At 39.6% G+C, this 17,668-nt stretch overlaps 1 protein-coding gene across 7 annotated transcripts in view; it reads right to left on the bottom strand.

Moving 5' to 3' along the window:
• Positions 1 to 17,400, bottom strand: part of LOC149834047 (sulfhydryl oxidase 2-like) — a 59,186-nt gene extending 41,786 nt beyond the window's left edge. For all 7 annotated transcript variants that reach the window (XR_016432742.1, XR_016432743.1, XR_016432744.1 and 4 more), the window contains exons 1-8: positions 16,936 to 17,400; positions 4,975 to 4,999; positions 4,800 to 4,892; positions 3,380 to 3,561; positions 1,794 to 1,866; positions 1,606 to 1,674; positions 1,452 to 1,525; positions 1,216 to 1,372 (exon numbers count right to left, since the gene is read on the bottom strand). Coding sequence is in view for 4 of the 7 variants with exons in the window: in XM_090011192.1 (XP_089867318.1) it covers positions 1,216 to 1,372; positions 1,452 to 1,525; positions 1,606 to 1,674; positions 1,794 to 1,866; positions 3,380 to 3,561; positions 4,800 to 4,892; positions 4,975 to 4,999; positions 16,936 to 17,204 (942 nt within the window). In the remaining 3 variants the exon portion in view is untranslated. The remainder of the gene's footprint in view (positions 1 to 1,215; positions 1,373 to 1,451; positions 1,526 to 1,605; positions 1,675 to 1,793; positions 1,867 to 3,379; positions 3,562 to 4,799; positions 4,893 to 4,974; positions 5,000 to 16,935) is intronic.
• Positions 17,401 to 17,668: the final 268 nt, after the last annotated feature.

Here is a 17,668-nt window from a genome sequence, read left to right as displayed (position 1 = left end):
TCTACATTTGGATTCTACGGATAGGTTGGATCTTTAACTAGGCAGTTTAGATGAAGCAGCTGTTAGGTGAGATTGAGCTTATAATATGTCTTAATTAAACCAATATGGATGTGGTCTAAGCTAATGGGCCCAAGCATAGATATAGTAGGTCTTATTTAGATCTGGGTAACTTAACTATAAAGCTAACCATTTGGACTTCAATTCCAAATTATGACCTAAAGGGCCTTTTATCAGTTGGGTTAGGGTACAAAAACAGATCTAGGTACAGATACTAGTTAGAATTATATTTTATTTAGTTTATAAGGTATTTAAGGTTTGTTATGTAATATTGAATATGCCTAATTTAGATAAGTCAATAGTGTTTAATACCCTGTCTTAATTTCTTTTTGTATTTTAAATATTCATTAGATTGCCAATACATTGACAATATATAGTTGATACATAGCTGAAATCTGCCAAGAATGACAAACAATAATTCACCTATGTATTGGCTTGTGACTGTGGTGAATTGGCTGCTTATATGAGTCCATGTTGGCATGAACCCCAAGGTTCCAATTTGAAATGTCTTTCAGTAAATATGTATCTAATTTATGCAAAAATGCTTGCAACCTGTGGGATTGAAACAAGGTTGACCCTGATCTGATCATTGCAACATAATCTTCATGTTTTGAAGAACTCTAATCTTCTACGATAAAAATAATAATAATCAATCATTTCACCAACTGTGATGAGTTAATTAGCAGCTGAGAAGGCAGATTGTATACAAATTGGCTCTTGATTTTATATTAGTGATAGTCAACACTATCAGTTTCATCATAATGTTGCTATGTGATCTCAGGAAAGTTTAAAAGTAAGCTTATTTTGAGAAAATCTCAGTGATTTTTAAATAAAAATGATCCATTTAATAAAAATTTTGATCTAAAAAAATATATAGTATTAACATTTATATATTTTTGTTAAAAAAGAAATGTCTGGATATTTCGTGATTATGATATTAAATTATTAATTTTTCATACAAACTTCTATTATGAAACATAGGCCGAGTGAGTTCAAGTGTCGTTCTGAGAGGAGAGGAACAGAGTTACAGTTACTATTCAGTTTAACTGCAGAAAAAAGTTTAGTTACAATAACAGGTATTACTAGTCACAATCCCTTACAGAACTCTGGACCAGTTTAAGTGCTGTATCTAAGTATAAATTAAAGAGAGAAAACTACCCAATATCCACGAGGGACCTCTTCACCGCAAATACCAATGCTTCTCATTGTATCATTTTTATCAGAAATAACATCTTTCTTGGTATGAATTGACCACAAATTTGAAGGCCATGTGTCATCAAAGTTGACAAGTATCTCAGAACTTCCTCTTCGACACCTAAAATATTATCAACTGTAAATAAAAAGAAAGCAATGGTAATATGCATTACAATCACTATGGATCAAAGTCGATATACCACTTAGATGGATGATGAGCCACCAAAAGTTGCAGAAACTGTATAAGAGGAGCTCGAGTATCTGGCTTTATCATCTGCAACCGTGGCCAAGAAATTGACCATATGAGTTGGTGGATGAGATAAATAAAATATGATAGACATGGAAAAATGCTACCTTATGTTCCAAGATGATGTCAAAAGCTTTAGCTGTTGCTTCCTCAAGATCAAATGCGGCTTGCAAAATCTTTCACCAGTTACATGCCACAAACATTGAATAGTATCACTAAACGAATAAGTGACGGTTAATGGAGTATAATAAACATGGAAAATATGTTAATATCAGTCAAGCATTCTTTAAAATACCTGACCAGAATCTGAAATATTGTGTGTATACAGAAACACTTTTTCAGTTTTCTCATCATCAAAGGAAAATGCCCTGTAAAGTTGACATGTAAAAAATTTTAAGATGGTATATTTTTGGTATAGTGCAAAAATGAAAACCACGGCATCAGTTCACAACTTCACATAAAAATCATACAAAGAAATGGACTACAGTCTAATGAATAAATTTCAAATCCAGGGTTCACTAGTAATTTTGTTCAAATAGGTCGTACAATAGTTAAATAAGGAGATTTGACTGCCAAACATCTATTTGCCTAATCCTGAAATAAAGTGCAAACTATCTTTAATGATACAATATGAATCTTCTTTTGTGATGATACCGATGCCAGATCCACCAGAAACACAACAATTCTTCCATGATGAGAGAGAGAGAGAGAGTTATGAACTAATACTCCATGATTTCATTATAGAAAACACCCTAAATGACCTCTTCGTAAGAATCAATATTTCCTTTTATACTATGATTTCACCAAACTTTCTGCAACATGCCTCTGCACTTAGCCATGTAAACCTGCCTCAAACTGATCTGTACATAAGAGAGAGAGAGTTGCTGAGATCACCTAGACTCAGTGAGGAAGAGATGTGACTTAAAAAGAAATTAAAGATGATGTCATCTATAAGTATTTTGGCCACTGTGGAACCAATAATGACCTTCTATAAACATTTTACAACAATGCTGGCAAAAAGGACAGCCAAAATTGTCTCCGCTTTGGTGTTCTGAAGCCATGTCCATAAATCACCATCTGTCCCTCCCTGCTCCACCAACCTCACCCTTTGTGCAAAACAGCAGTCTCGATCTCTCAATCTTGGTGTTTGTTATTCAATTATGTTTCTAAAGACAGGGTCTCTTTACCCTGGAAGAATAAACATCCTAATTGGATTGCAAGTGCAGAATCCATGCAAGCTGCTAATTCCATTTAATTCAAGAAGGGGGCCTTAATCCCCAGGTTTTTTATTGAAAGAGATTATTGAGCAATTGCCATAATCATGATGAACTAACAACAATGAAGTCTCACAAAAATCATTGACTGATACCATCATTACCCTGACCTTTATTCATGTTACATGATAATTACTAGTTATCTGCTCCTATCTTATACATTCAACAATGCTGACATGTTTTCAGAATAAAAATCCCAGGCTTCCATCCCCAAATGTATGTATGAAATTTCGATCTTAAAATTACTATAAACAGCAAGCAACCATGTAAACATCATTTAGCCCACTAATATCAAGAGGTTTTCTGAAGCTTGAACTTTCAAGGAACACAACAGATCCCGCATTAAGTGTTCAAGAAGGAAATGAACTCCAAATTTGAAAATTAAGCAAGATTAGTTAATGCAGCAAAGTTTGAAAGATAATTAACATTTCCATGTTCAAGTAGCCATGAAAAGACAAAAATAAAGTGATTTATGATGACATTCTAAGCTTGAGAAGTGAAATGAGCCAAACTCTTTCCAGTTTAGGATCTCATATACCAACGGACAATAGCACAGCAACCTCTTGAAACTGGAAGAATAAAAAAAGAAGGATTCAAGGGAACATGCCTGCCTAATCTTTTGTTTATCCAGTTAAGCAAGCGATCAGCTGTCCGTGCATCATCAATTGCTTGTATTTTACCTTTGTCATGTTTAGGTCCCCAGCTGCCAGATGCAAATTCAGCTGGAGGACCCCAAAAAAGCATAGGGTAATGGCCAACAGAAAATCTATCACATAGATTTGTATTTATCTGCACTGCGATGCATTCGGAAGAGAAAAATAACGATGGACAAGTCAGAGTGCTATCTATAAATAGATGAATATGCCTAAAATCAAATGAAGTCATTCATTGACTGGTGAAGAATAATTAAACAAAGTACCCTTCCCATGCATATCAGATATTATTCACCCAATTTTATGAATAACATCAGGCACAGGAATTAATGCACTCTCTGAAGTCAAGCAATCAAAACAGAAATTTAAGAAATCTATTGTTCAAAGGTTGGCTCTAGGATACAAAGAGAAAAATCAAAATAATAGAGATAGAAGAACAATAAAGACAAATCCAGAAGACCACTTTAGGAATTGAGAAACTTGTGGACTGCTAATATCCCTAACCTTCATAAGCCACTGGAAATTTTATGGAATTAAAAATAGAAGACAGGGAAGGCTTTCCCCCTAATAAATACATATCAAGTTGGAAACTGATCTGAAAACAGAAGAGTTGAGGTTTTCAAGGAATTTCAATGATCTATTCCCATAAAAAAATAGCTAAAAATAAAATACATAAATAGGAGGACCAGAGGGAAATACAAAGACCACAACAGATATTCAATATATGCATAACCTCAAAGTCAAAGAAAAACACATGCCGAACAATGGATACCTTATGTCATAGGTATGGGTGTGGGTACAAGTATGGGTATGAAGAGTACGACCCGGCAACTTTTAAAGGTATGGGTACAAGGGTTATGACTATATGTGTGTGTGGAAGCATCCATAAAAACCCAACACCCACCAGCCCAAAATACAAACTTCAATACAAGAATGCTAGTCATTTTGAAGTACTCACGTTACACAGATAGGTGCATGTCCGTGTGCACCTGCATATACATGTGTTGTAATGTAAACTAGGTCCTAGTTTAGGATCTGGAGTTCAGGATTTTAGATCCTAGCCTAAATCTCTATCTTTTATCATGTTTCATCTACAGAGGTTACTTGCATATGGTAGGTTCTGGTTTCAAGCATAAAGCAACGCTGAAACACATAAAATTTACATGCAATCAATCACCTATGCCATCTTCACATATATAGCGATACCAATAGTAAATACCAATAAATTTTTTTTCTGGATGGATGTCAAATAAGAAAGACAAAAACCAGCAGTCAGTCTTTAAATACACCTAAATCTATGGGAAGCTCTAAAAATCAACAGGTAAAAAGATATAAGATGGTTTATCACATAATATCAACAATAGGGCACTCTACCTTCAACGCACAATCTACCCTTGTCATAAATATAATCCCACTGTGCACTGCATCTGCTCCATTGAAAAGCCTAGCCACTTTTTCATAATGAGGCTGCAAAATTATCGCACATCTGAGAAATCACAATAAATAACTCTGATTTCCAGATACCACTAAAACATATGCAACAAATTACCTTGTAATTTCGACAAGCAGGACACCTGAAAAACAACCAAAGCACAATCAGACTAACAGTGTATGTACAAACAGCTCTTTCCTATTTGGTTGGGAAAGCAACCACCCACAACATCCAAGCATTAACCTGACAAGACCTCTTAAAATAGCTAAAATTTATTTATGCTAGGAAACGACAGCTCATAAAGAGTTCGTTTGAATTTGTGAAATAGACTCAGCAAACCAAAGACAAAAGTTAGATGGATGTGCACGGCTTAGGTGCACAGCCCCAAAGAGCACTGGTGATAGCCACCGTCTTCTGGCAATCTGACCACACAGATAAGACCAAAATAGCTAAAATTTATTTATGCTAGGAAATGAGACAAGCCACTCGTTTGAATTTGTGAAAATAGACTCAGCCAGCCAAAAAAGTTATATATATGAAAAAGGATGGATGTGCACGGCCTAGGTGCACAGACCCCAAGAGCACTGGTGATAGCCACTGTCTTTCGGCAATCTGACCACATGGATGCATCTGGCATGGTCTGTTTGCTAGGAACAGGCCGTTGGTTTGTGTTTTTTGATGAAAAAACATAACTTGTAATATTTGACCATCTAGAACACATCTATATGGTCAGAATTCTGAAAAAATGAAAAAATTATGGTGAAAAATGGCATGCACAGTGTTTCATGCAGTGTTATTAAAAATGCACTTCAAGGTGCAAAAAGTGCGCCTCGCCTCAAGGCGAGGGCCTTTGGGCCTTGAGGCGCAGGTATAAAGCGCAAAAGCCCCGAGGCGTGTGCCTCATACGCCTTGAGGTGTACGCCTCGGGGTGAGGCGTATACACCTCAGATTTTTGGTCAAATGAGGGTCAAAGCCCCCATTTGACCAAAAATTAGGTTTAAAAAAACAGGGCCCCTGACCCTAATGTTTTATTGTCTAAGAAACACGCAGTCGGTGGCATGAATATTGTTCAACTCCTCATTTGGGTGTATTAGGGTTTGGTGCCGGAGAGAAAGGAGGAGACAATTTCGTTCACAGCGGAGAGCCGAGGCGGATCGGCAGCGCAGCATGTGCGGTGTTGCTGACTATCTGTATCAGGTTAAAATGTTGTTCTTGATCGGCCCTTTGTTTGATTTTGGATTGATTGTAAAGGTAGTTTTTCTTGAAATAGAGAAGTTTCTTATTAATCTTGGGCCTTATTTCATGGGATTCATCGTTGCTTTGTTTTTGTTTATGTATCTCGTGGCCTTGTGGTTTGTTTTTGCTCCTTTTTCTTTTATTTAATTAAATAAATACACGGGAAATGCTGAAACGTGAATCATGCGATTGTGATTTTGTATTGCACGGGCCATGGATATGAATCTGTATGTTTCATCGTCGTATTTTACGCCTTTACTTCCTTTAATCAGTGAGAAGAAGACTTCTTTCAAGATCTTAAAACTCTCAAAACTAATAGTTAATGGTCAAAGGTCCAAAACAAAGATATGCATGACATCCACCAAGAAGTAGCAAAAGGTCAAAGCATGATCGCTTTTCCTGGATGTGCAGAAAAAAACAAGGTATTGTAAGAATTTTAAAAGATGAAGGCATAAGACTTCTGTCAGCGGGCTTATCTGAAAATATAGGAAACAAGATGAGAAGCTTGGCAAAATCAAAGAGAACATGCTACCAGCTAATGAAAGGAAGATTAATTTATCAAGGTCCGATAAGGAACAAGGTGTGCATATAATCATCATTTCATGCAGGAAACATAACATGGTGTCAACAATCATGGGAAACCTTTAAAATTTAAATAATCTCCCAATATATCATAGGTACAGATTGACCCTAACTAGCACATAAGCAAATTCAAAGGTTAAGATTCTGAAAGTTGTAGATACCAATTAAGCTTATAGCACATGCCTGTTAGTAAAAAAAAGAACAGAATGCAAGATCGATGACCCTTTAGATATCAAACAAGCAATATGAAATGATTTTCAAATCTATTCAAATCTGGAAATAAAAATTAGACATCTGAAAACACCACTTAGTTTTACGCTACAAGATATGGAAGTAAAGGCCTAATTGTTCATCTGAAAATAAAAATTACTGATTAAAGGAAGTAAAAGCCTAATTCTTGTTCACTGATATGAATCTGAAGATAAAATAAAGTTACTTATTTTGAATTTTACGCTACAGGATAATTTTTTCACAGTTATATAATTTGTTTCCAAGTTATATAATTAGTTTTCAAGATATTTAATTAGCTTACAAGTTATATATGTTGATTCTTATTGAATATGAATTTGAATTTATTGGATTATATAAAGTATTGTCCCTGTTCCCTTGCGACTTACAGTGTACAGTTGCGTTTAGAGTCTATTTTGCTTTTGTTGAGTCTGATGTAAGCTGCCCGGTTCAGGTGAATCAATACCCCGAAGGGGCAGCCCGTATACTTGAACTGTAATAGCCTGCGGGCAAAATTGTGAATGAAGTAAATGCATTGAGCTTTCTTTTGTTCACCCTCGTTGTGATTGCTTCTTGTGATTGCAATTTCTCTCTCTCTATTCTCTCCTGCTTTCTTGCACTCTGATTATAAGCTTTCGTGACCGGCAAGCGAGCTGACGAGTAGGCTTGCGGCGGTGAGGAAGGACCGTCGCGCCGCGCTGGCCCATTGAAGGAAATAGGCCCGTGACAAGTGGTACCAGAGCCTGTTCTCGTGCTGGGAAGGGACTCCGGAGTCGGTGTCGACAGACATGCCGACAGGCTGCGATTTGTGAGCAAGACATTGTGGCGCCTTATCAATACTTGCGCAACACCAAAGGCAAGGCAGTTGCCGAAGCTGAGGAGATGGGTTCACCTCGGGGCCAAGAAGAGTTGGCTGCAACTGTTAACAAGCTGGTGGAAGATGTGACTTCGCATGATGAAGCGATTTCACGCGCATGTGAATCATTCAATGAATTGAATGATATGGTGGCGAGCCTGCAAGAGCAGGTGAACTTACTAATCGGCAGGTCACTTCATTGACGACTACAGTGATCGATCTTGAGTTTAAGAACCGTACGTTGCAGCGGGCGGTGACCCTAAATGGTGAAAATGGTGAAAGACCATCAAGGATTGATGTACCTAGACTCGCAAAATTCAATGGTTCTCGCGACAACAAGGCCATTGAGAACTTCTTGTTCCAAGTAGAAGACTACTTGGATATCCAGAATGTGACCCTCGAAGATCTAAGAATCAAGGCTACAGCGGCCTTACTTGATGGGGATGCTATCGCTTGGTGGAGGCGGAAGCGCAATGACATGGAAATGGGTCAATGTGTGATAGACACCTTTGATGACTTCAAAGTAGAGTTGCGCAACTACTTCATGCCAAGAAATGCGCAGAGACAGGCTTACCGGATGGTTCGTGAGCTCAAACATACTGGTTCGTTGCAAGACTATGTCAGAACGTTCCAGAAGCTTATGCTGGAGATACCTAACATGCCAGAAGACGACATGCTCAACTGGTTCATTGTGGGACTTCAACCATGGGCACAGTCGGAAGTGGAAAGAAGCAACCCCCGTATTTTGGAAGATGAAATGCATATGTGGCGGCAGAGCGCTTAGTTGACACTCAGCGCAAGCCTTTCACCCCATCAACCAAAGTTGGGAAGAAGCCTGACCACGGAGGCAAGAAGGATGAGCAGCGCAACGATAAAGGTGAGGCGTCGACACGCCATCAATCCGAAAAGAAACAGAACTTCACAAAGCATAACAACAGCAACAAGAGTGCGGTTGTGACATGTTGCATCTGCGGCGATAGACATATCGTCAGGCAGTGCCCAAAGCACCTTGTAAAGGACGACGGGCAAGCCAATGCTACACGGGAAAAATGCAGCGATACTGAATGCAATGACACTGAGACCATGCAACCAAGGATGGGGGTCATGCGATCGATTAACGCAGCTAGAAGTTGCGCAGCTAAGAACATGCAGGTCAGTAAGGAACTTATGTACGTAGAAGTCATTATGAATGGAAAGTCTACTTCAGCAATGGTAGACTCGGGGGCCACACACAACTTTGTCTCGCGGGAAGAGGCAGAGCGGTTGGGCTTGAAAACTGGGCCAAAGCAGAGGACTATCAAAACAGTAAACTCTGAGGCCAAGCCCATCCTTGGTGAAGCAAGAGATGTGGCTACTCAAGTGGGGAGTTGGGTCGGCAAAGCCAACTTCTTTGTGGTGCCCCTGGACGATTTGAACGTGATTCTGGGTATGGAGTTTCTGCGAAGCCAGAATGTTATGATGCTGCCAAAGTTTAACACGTTGACGATCATGGGGTCAGACCTGTCACACACGGTGCAGTGCCTTACGCAGAAAGGCAAGTCTTCCGTGTTATCGGCAATGCAACTGAAGAAGGGTGTCAAGCATGGGGAGCAGACATTCTTAGTTGCAGTGCGTGCAGATGGAGGGAAGGTAGAAGCAGCAGTGCCGCCGACCCTAGCCCCACTATTGAAGGAGTTTCGGGGGGTGATGCCCCCGGAATTGCCAAAGCGTCTTCCGCCAAGACGCGAGGTCGACCACAAGATTGAGTTGACCCCGGGAGTGAAGCCCCCTGCAATGGTTCCATACCGTATGGGGCCAGCTGAGCTGAAGGAGTTGCGCAAGCAGCTAGACGAGATGTTGGACGCAGGCATTGTTTGTCCATCAAAAGCCCCATTTGGTGCCCCGGTCCTTTTCCAGATGAAACATGATGGCTCTAAACGGTTATGTGTGGATTATCGTGCCTTGAACAAGGTCACGGTGAAGAACAAGTACCCATTGTCATTGATAGCGAACTTGTTCGATCAGCTAGGCAGTGCCCGTATCTTTTCCAAGTTAGATCTGCGATCGGGTTACTGGCAGGTAAGGATTGCCGAAGGTGATGAGCCGAAAACAACTTGCGTCACCCGCTATGGTGCTTACGAATTTCTAGTAATGCCATTTGGGTTGACAAATGCTCCAGCCACGTTCACGACTTTAATGAACCAGATCTTCTACCCTTAGACAAGTTTGTGGTAGTCTACCTGGATGATATCGTGATCTACAGCAGCAACATGGAGGAACATGTCGAGCACTTGCGAACAGTGTTTCAGGTGTTGAAAGAGAATGACCTTTGTGTCAAACGAGAGAAGTGTCTCTTCGGGCAGGAGGAGATCAGTTTCCTTGGCCACGTTGTGGGGCGTAGTATGCTGCGTATGGATGGGCAGAAGATAAGGGTCATCCAAGAATGGGTTCCGCCAAGCAAAGTGTCAGAATTGCGGTCATTCCTCGGTTTGGCAAACTATTATCGGCGCTTCATCGAAGGTTATTCCCTCATTGTTGCGCCCCTTACAGATTTGTTAAAGAAGAATCGGGTATGGCTCTGGACAGAAGCGTGCCAAGATGCCTTCGATGGCTTGAAGAAAGCCTTAGTGAGGGAGTCAGTGCTGCGACTGCCTGATCATTCGAGACCGTTTGAAATCCACACGGATGCCTCAGACTTTGCCATTGGCGGAGTTATTATGCAAGATGGTCATCCGATCGCATATGAGAGTCGCAAGCTGAAGGATGCAGAGAGGCGTTACACATTGCACGAACGTGAGATGACCGCCATTGTGTATTGCCTCAGGACCTGGCGATACTACCTTTTGGGTGTCGAGTTCGTCGTCAAGACGGACAATGTGGCCACGAGCTATTTTCAGACACAAAAGAAGTTGACGCCTAAACAAGCTCGATGGCAGATGTTTTTGGCTGAGTTCGACTTTGCCTTGGAGTACAAGGTGGGAAAGACCAATGTTGTGGCGGATGCCCTGAGCCGTAGGGCTGAACTGGCAGTTGCGCGCGCGGATTCTTCTGAAGTGCATTTGGAGGGTGCATTGCTGAGCCGCATCTGCGAGGGTACGCAGCAGGATCCGACCGCACAACACCTTGTTTCTCTAGCGCAGGCAGGGAAGACTCGGTGATTTTGGCTACAGGATGGCCTCCTCGTAACAAAAGGGGGGCGCATCTTTGTACCACGGTGGGAAAGCCTTCGCCGAGAGCTACTCAAGGAGTGCCATGATACACTATGGGCCGGCCATCCTGGTCAGGAGCGGACCCTAGCACTCCTTGAGCGAGGCTACTATTGGCCGCAGATAAGAGACGACGTTGAGGGGTATGTGCGGACATGCCTCATCTGCCAGCAAGATAAGGGGACAAACCAGAAGGTTGTCGGTCTCCTTGAGCCTCTACCAATTCCAGAACGTCCTTGAATAGCATCTCCATGGACTTTATTGTTAGTCTGCCGAAGGTAGAGGGCCTCAGTTCTATTTTGGTTGTGGTGGATCGTTTCTCAAAGTATGTCACATTCATCCCAGCTTCCAAGGAGTGCCCTGCAGAGAAGACTGCAGAGTTGTTCGTAAAGCATGTGGTGAAGCATTGGGGCATACCAAAGAGCATTGTGAGTGATCGCGATGCTCGCTTCACGGGCAAGTTCTGGCGTGAAGTATTTCGGCTACTTGGCTCTGAGTTGCTGTTTTCAACTAGCTTTCATCCGCAGACAGATGGGCAAATAGAGCGTATCAATGGGATACTGGAGCAGTACCTTAGGCACTTTGTTAGTGTCAATCAGAAGAATTGAGTGAAGCTCCTTGATGTGGCACAGTTTTGTTATAATCTGCAGAAGAGCGAGTCTTCAGGCCACAATCCGTTCGAGATAGCCACGAGGCAGCAGTCACTGACCTCGCACACTCTTGCCACACAAGAAAAGGAAAGGCCATCATTCGCCTATCAGTTTGTTCGTGACTGGCACGAGCAAAACGAGTTGGCGAAGGCATTCTTACACAAAGCGACAAAGAGAATGAAGAAGTGGGCGGACAAACACCGTCGGCCCGCAGGGTTTCAAGTTGGGGACCAAGTGTTGGTGAAGTTATATCCTGATCGCACAGGCATCTTCCGCGGGCGGCACCGCAGACTACTCAGAAAGTATGAGGGACCCTTCACCATCGCAAAGAAGGTGGGCAAGCTGGCATACAAGCTGGAGTTGCCCCCAGACTTAAAGGTGCACCCGGTGTTCCACGTGTGCAACCTCAAGCAGTTTCATCCAGATGATGGAGACCCAGAACGAGTGTGCCACAACGCGCTCTCATCATGCAAAGGGCCCCGGGAACACAACGGGCCGAGAAGCACCTCAGTCAGATCCTTCGCCACAAGGTCAACTACTTGGGACAAGCGAAGAAATACTTGGTGAAGTGGGAGGAAACAACGGAACCAACGTGGGAGCCTGCATTTCGAATGAACAGCCGCTACCCGGCTGAAGTCAGGGCTTACCACGAAACAGATGGCGCCGAGGACGGCGCATGATTTGAAGGGGGGAGCATGTTCTCTTGCGACTTACAGTGTATAGTTGCGCTTAGAGTCTGTTTTGCTTTTGTTGCGTCTAATGTAAGTTGCCCGGTTCAAGTGAATCAATACCCCGAAGGGGCAACCCGTATACTTGAACTGTAATAGACTGCGGGCAAAATTGTGAATGAAGTAAATGCGTTGAGCTTTCTTTTGTTCACCCTCGTTGTGATTGCTTCTTGTGATTGCAATTTCTCTCCCTCTATTCTCTCTTGCTCTCTTGCACTCTGATTACAAGCTTCCGCGACCGGCAAGCGAGCTGACGAGTAGGCTTGCGGCGGTGAGGAAGGACTGTCGCGCCGCGCTGGCCCATTGAAGGAAATAGGCCCGTGATAGTCTCAGTTTTTTTTTTTACTCTATGAGTTTTTATAAACTTTTGTGTTAATATATATTTTCTTATATGCAACTTTGCAGTTCAACAATGAGAAGAGATGTAAGATGGGATCATGGAACTAAAGTTTCAAATCCCACTAAAGATCTCAAACTCGTAGGACATGTAATTTGCAATTACTATCATAAAGAGACTACAGGAGTCATCTATAGGTTAAAACATCACTTAGCTAACACGAAACATGATGTAAGCATGTGTGAAGCGGTTTCACTTAATGTGAAAAGGTTTTTCCAGAATCATCTAAGAGATTATAAGCAAAAAAAACAAAAGGATGAACAAAATAAGTTCAAAATCGAGAGGAGTGTTTATTTTGGATCATCAATAAGTGATAATTTGAACAAAGAAGCCACTGGATCATATAGTGTTGCAAAAACAAGCACAGGTCATCTCATAGACCTCTTTGTGAATAAAGAAGCACGACAAACCACAATAAACACTGCTTTCAAAAGGAATGAGAGAGAAAACGTATGTCGTGCCATTGGTAGATTTTTTTATTCAAATGTCCTATCATTTAATCTTTGCAACAGTCCATATTTTGGTGCAATGGTAGAATCCATTGCAAATTATGGGCGAGGGTTCAAACTGTCTTCTTACTACAAGATCAGAACATGGATTTTGATGGACGAGGTAGATTGTACTCATGAAATTTTAAAAGAGTTAAAAAATGAATGGTCAAGAGTTGGTTGAAACATTATGACAGATGGTTGGACAGATGAAAAAGAAAGAAACTTAATTAATTTTCTTGTGAATAGCTCATATGAGACAGTATTTTTTAAGTTCATTGACATCAGCGACATGAAAAAAACTGGTACAAATTTGTCTAAGTTGTTTGAAGAAGTTGTTAAAGAAGTTGGTGGAGGTAATGCGGTGTAATTCATTACAGATAATGCACAAAATTATGTATCAGCTGGAAATATGTTAATAATAGGAAAAACATGTTTTTGGATACCATGTGTGGCGCATTGCTTGGATCTAATGTTAGAAGATATTGGAAGATATCAATTTTTAAAGATACAGTGAAAAAGGCAAAAAAAATTACAAGATATATCTATAGTCATTAGTCATGCATGGGTATTAAATTTGATGAGAAAGTTCACAAAGAATAAAGAACTTCTACGTTCAGTCGTCACTCATTTTACCACAACATATCTCACGCTTCATAGTATTGCATGTTATAAGAAAGAGTTGAAGTCGATGTTCTTGTCTTCAAATTTTAGATCATCTAATTACTATAAGAAATATGATGCTAAAAATATTTCTTATATTGTTCTTAATGATCATAAGTTTTGGGTTGTCATATCATATGCAATTAAAGCTACACTATCTCTCATAAAAGTATTGTGATTAGTGGATGCATATGAGCCTATTATGAAATTTTTGTACGAGGCAATGGATAGAGCAAAGAAGAAAATTGCTTCAAACCATGACAATGTTGAAAAAAAATATAAACCTATTTGAGATATCATTGATAGACGATAGGACTTGCAACTTCATAAGCCCTTGCATGTAGCTGCCTATTATTTAAATCTTCATTTTCATTATACTGACAACTTCAACCCAAATGGAGAAGTTATGAGTAGCTTTTATGATTGTGTTGAAAAATTGATTTCTGATGCAAATGTTCAGTTGAAAATTACAACACAAATCGATGCATTCAAAAAGGCAAAGGGGTTGTTTGGTAGAAAGGCAATCGTTATAACAAGAAAATTAAAAAACCCTGGTAAGTTTGCAATTATGTTGTTATTTATTAATATTTTCTTTATGTTTTTATTAATTATGATATTTTAATATTTTTATCAATTTTTTTATTGTTTTATTTGAATGCAGATAATTGGTGGAATTCATTTGGGCACAAAAATCCTGAATTGATGAATTTTGCAATTCAAATTCTAAGTTTGACGTGTAGTGCATTGGGTTGTGAGAGGAATTAGATTACTTTCTCATTTGTTTGTGACTTTGTATTTTATTTTTGAAATACATTTTTATAAGTGTAATTATTTTATAATTGATTATCAATGATTTTGAATTATAAGTGCATACAAAACGGAAGAATAGACTTGAACAAGAGAAGATGAATGCATTGGTTTTTGTAATGTACAACATGAAATTAAGAGAGAAAAATATAAGAAGGGCTACCAAAGACCCTATATGTCTAGATCATAAGACTCAGATGATGAGTAGATTGTGAAGAAGGAAGAATCCAGTATTGCCTAGCAATCTCAATTGGTTGGAGGATTCATGGTTGGATCTGAACTTCGACATAAATGCCATTGAGTATATGCTTATTGAAAAAGTCACTTCACGTCATGATTCACAAAGTGGTTCTAGGCAAGACAGGTCTCTAAGAGATCCAGATAAAGCTATATTCTTTTTACCTTGCTATGAATATAAATATATTTTTTTAATTAAATAAATAAGTATTTAATATATGATTTTTTATTGAAGAAAAAAGAAAAGCAAAAGAAGTGAATGAGGATTTGGAGGAAGAAAGTGTAGATGATAAAGAGTCAGAAAATGAGGATGAAGGAGAACCTATTTATATGGATTCCTCAGATGATGACATTGAAGACTTAGATATTGATGATGACGAAACACAACATAGGGCTATGGGCATTTATATGTTTTTTGGGGCCTTTCATTTGCACTTGTGAATGTTAACACTTTCATTTTGAAGAGTTATGTTAATGCTCACATGCATTTTCTAATTATGTCCATATGATGTTGTTAATGCTAATATGCATTTCGTTGTTAATTTTTTGTTGAATGAATGCTCATATTTTATTTCTTAGATACTTACATAGATCAAGTTGTTGCATTAATGTTATTTTTACATGTTAATCTCATAATTTTTCAGTATTTATTTGAGATTTTTTATTTCTTGTTGGTTATTGCTTCATTAATAAAGCATTTTTTATTTATTTATAATTTTAGATATTTTTTATAGTTTTTTTAAGTTTAAAAAAAATTGAGGCTTACGCTTTACGCCTTGAGGCTTATGCTTTACGCCTCGAGGCTTATGCCTCGCCTCAGATTTTGGTGGAGCGCCACGCTATGCCTCAACGCTTTTCACAACACATGGTTTCATGTATAAATCCGTGCACCCCTGCCCTCTCTACCAAATATATATATATATATATATATATATATATATATATATATATATATATATATATATATATATATATATATATATATATATATATATATATATATATTGAGTTTAAACTGCACATGGACCAACCCAACAGAAAAGAAAAGCCAAAAATGTTTCTTACTAGGCTAAAAGTAGCTTCTTGATGGTTCTTGATTTGCACGATCTCAGTTCCAGTTTTGGTCATCTTTTGTTTATACTTTTGGGTTCATAACCAGCTTGGCTAATTCTTGTGGCAAGCTGAGCAGAGCCTTGGTTAAACGAGCTGAGCTCAAGTTGCCTTGTTAACAAAAAGAATACATTTCTTAAAACTGAAATGAGAAAATTAGACCCTAAACCTACTAACCCAAGCTCAAACAGGGTAGTTTACAAAATAAGTACGTTGCTTCAAAGATGTAAGCAATAGGATTTGAACTCTAAACTTATTGCTTGCAAGACAAACACTTCAAGCATCTAAACTCTATGATATAGAATATGTGAAAAAAATATTTGTTACTAGTTAACGAGCCTATATATAATTACACAAACGAAAGATCTATCCATCTATATGGTACTCCCGTCAATCTCTAAAAATGAACCACAAATTTAACCATTGCAGTTGATGTTAGATCCCGAAGTTGAAAAACAGACTTTCGGGAAGTAGGGGTAATAAAGTATCAAACTTATTCATATGCTACTGATATTCCAAATTCCAAGCTTCAAACTTTAGTTCAACCCACTCACAAAATGACATGTCAATAAAGGAGCTGTGTTACCAGAAGTTGAATTTTAACGATCATTCCCTTGAAAAGAGAAAGGAAATGAGAGAAAAAACAACAATAAACCCTATAGAGACAATGAAAAAATCCATATCTTCTACATCACACTTGTTCTCGGCCGGTCGAAAACCCCCACCCCAAAAAGAACGTACAAGAATGGGAATCCCTCAACTTATTTTCAACTGAAACCTTTACAAACCAAAATTTGCACAGCCATAACATTTCTCAATCGATACCTTTAAAGATCCAATGTGATAGAAATGGACAGAATCTGAAGCAAACAGAGTAAGAGAAGAAGAAGAGGAAGAAGACGTTCGCTTACCAGTGTGCGAAGAACTCGGCGATTGCCCAGGGAGTGGGGGCGTCCTTGAGAACCTGATCGAAGTTGGAGCTATTCAATTCCACAGCGAAATCAGTCGAGTCCGGCACGTTCAGAGATCTCAATAGCGATCTCCTCGGGCCTATCTGAGATCCATCGTTTCCTTCGACGCTTTGGACACGAGCAGATTGGATGGCCGTCGGCAGAACCATCAACAAAACAAAAACAACAATCTTCATCATCACCATCTTCCTCGTTTCACGTGACGCCATCGAATCGGGATGAAATAGAAAGAGACCACTCTCCCTCTCTCCTGCGGATCAGAATGGGGAAGAGGGCGTCAAGAAAAATAAGACCACCATAGTTTTCCGTCCTTCTCGATCGATGGGGAAGGGAGGAATCGAGAGGGAGATAGACCAAACGCAGCCTCCGTTCTTCTTCCTGGATTTCTCTGCGTCGGTTTTTGGTATCTCCGGAGAGAGAGAGAGGGCCTTTAAAGGAGGTGAAAAAATCGGTAAAAACTAGTGACCTCTGGAAATGATCGGCAAAAACTCGGCCAGAGAAAGGAAGCAGTCCTCTCAGGACAAGGCTAGGGATTGCAGTGATCGGGTCGGGGCGGGGCGGGGCGGGTGACAAGCTCTCCACTTCCGCCCCGTCTTAAAATCCTGTTCTCTGTCCCTGCCTCTATTCTGGAACGGGTTTTGATTTTAACCGCCATTCCTACTTTCATTCTTGT

Source organism: Nuphar pumila, chromosome 6 (assembly GCF_984573655.1).
Source record: "Nuphar pumila chromosome 6, dmNupPumi1.hap1.1, whole genome shotgun sequence".
Taxonomy (NCBI): domain Eukaryota; kingdom Viridiplantae; phylum Streptophyta; class Magnoliopsida; order Nymphaeales; family Nymphaeaceae; genus Nuphar; species Nuphar pumila.
This window is presented reverse-complemented; position numbering and strand designations above follow the sequence as displayed.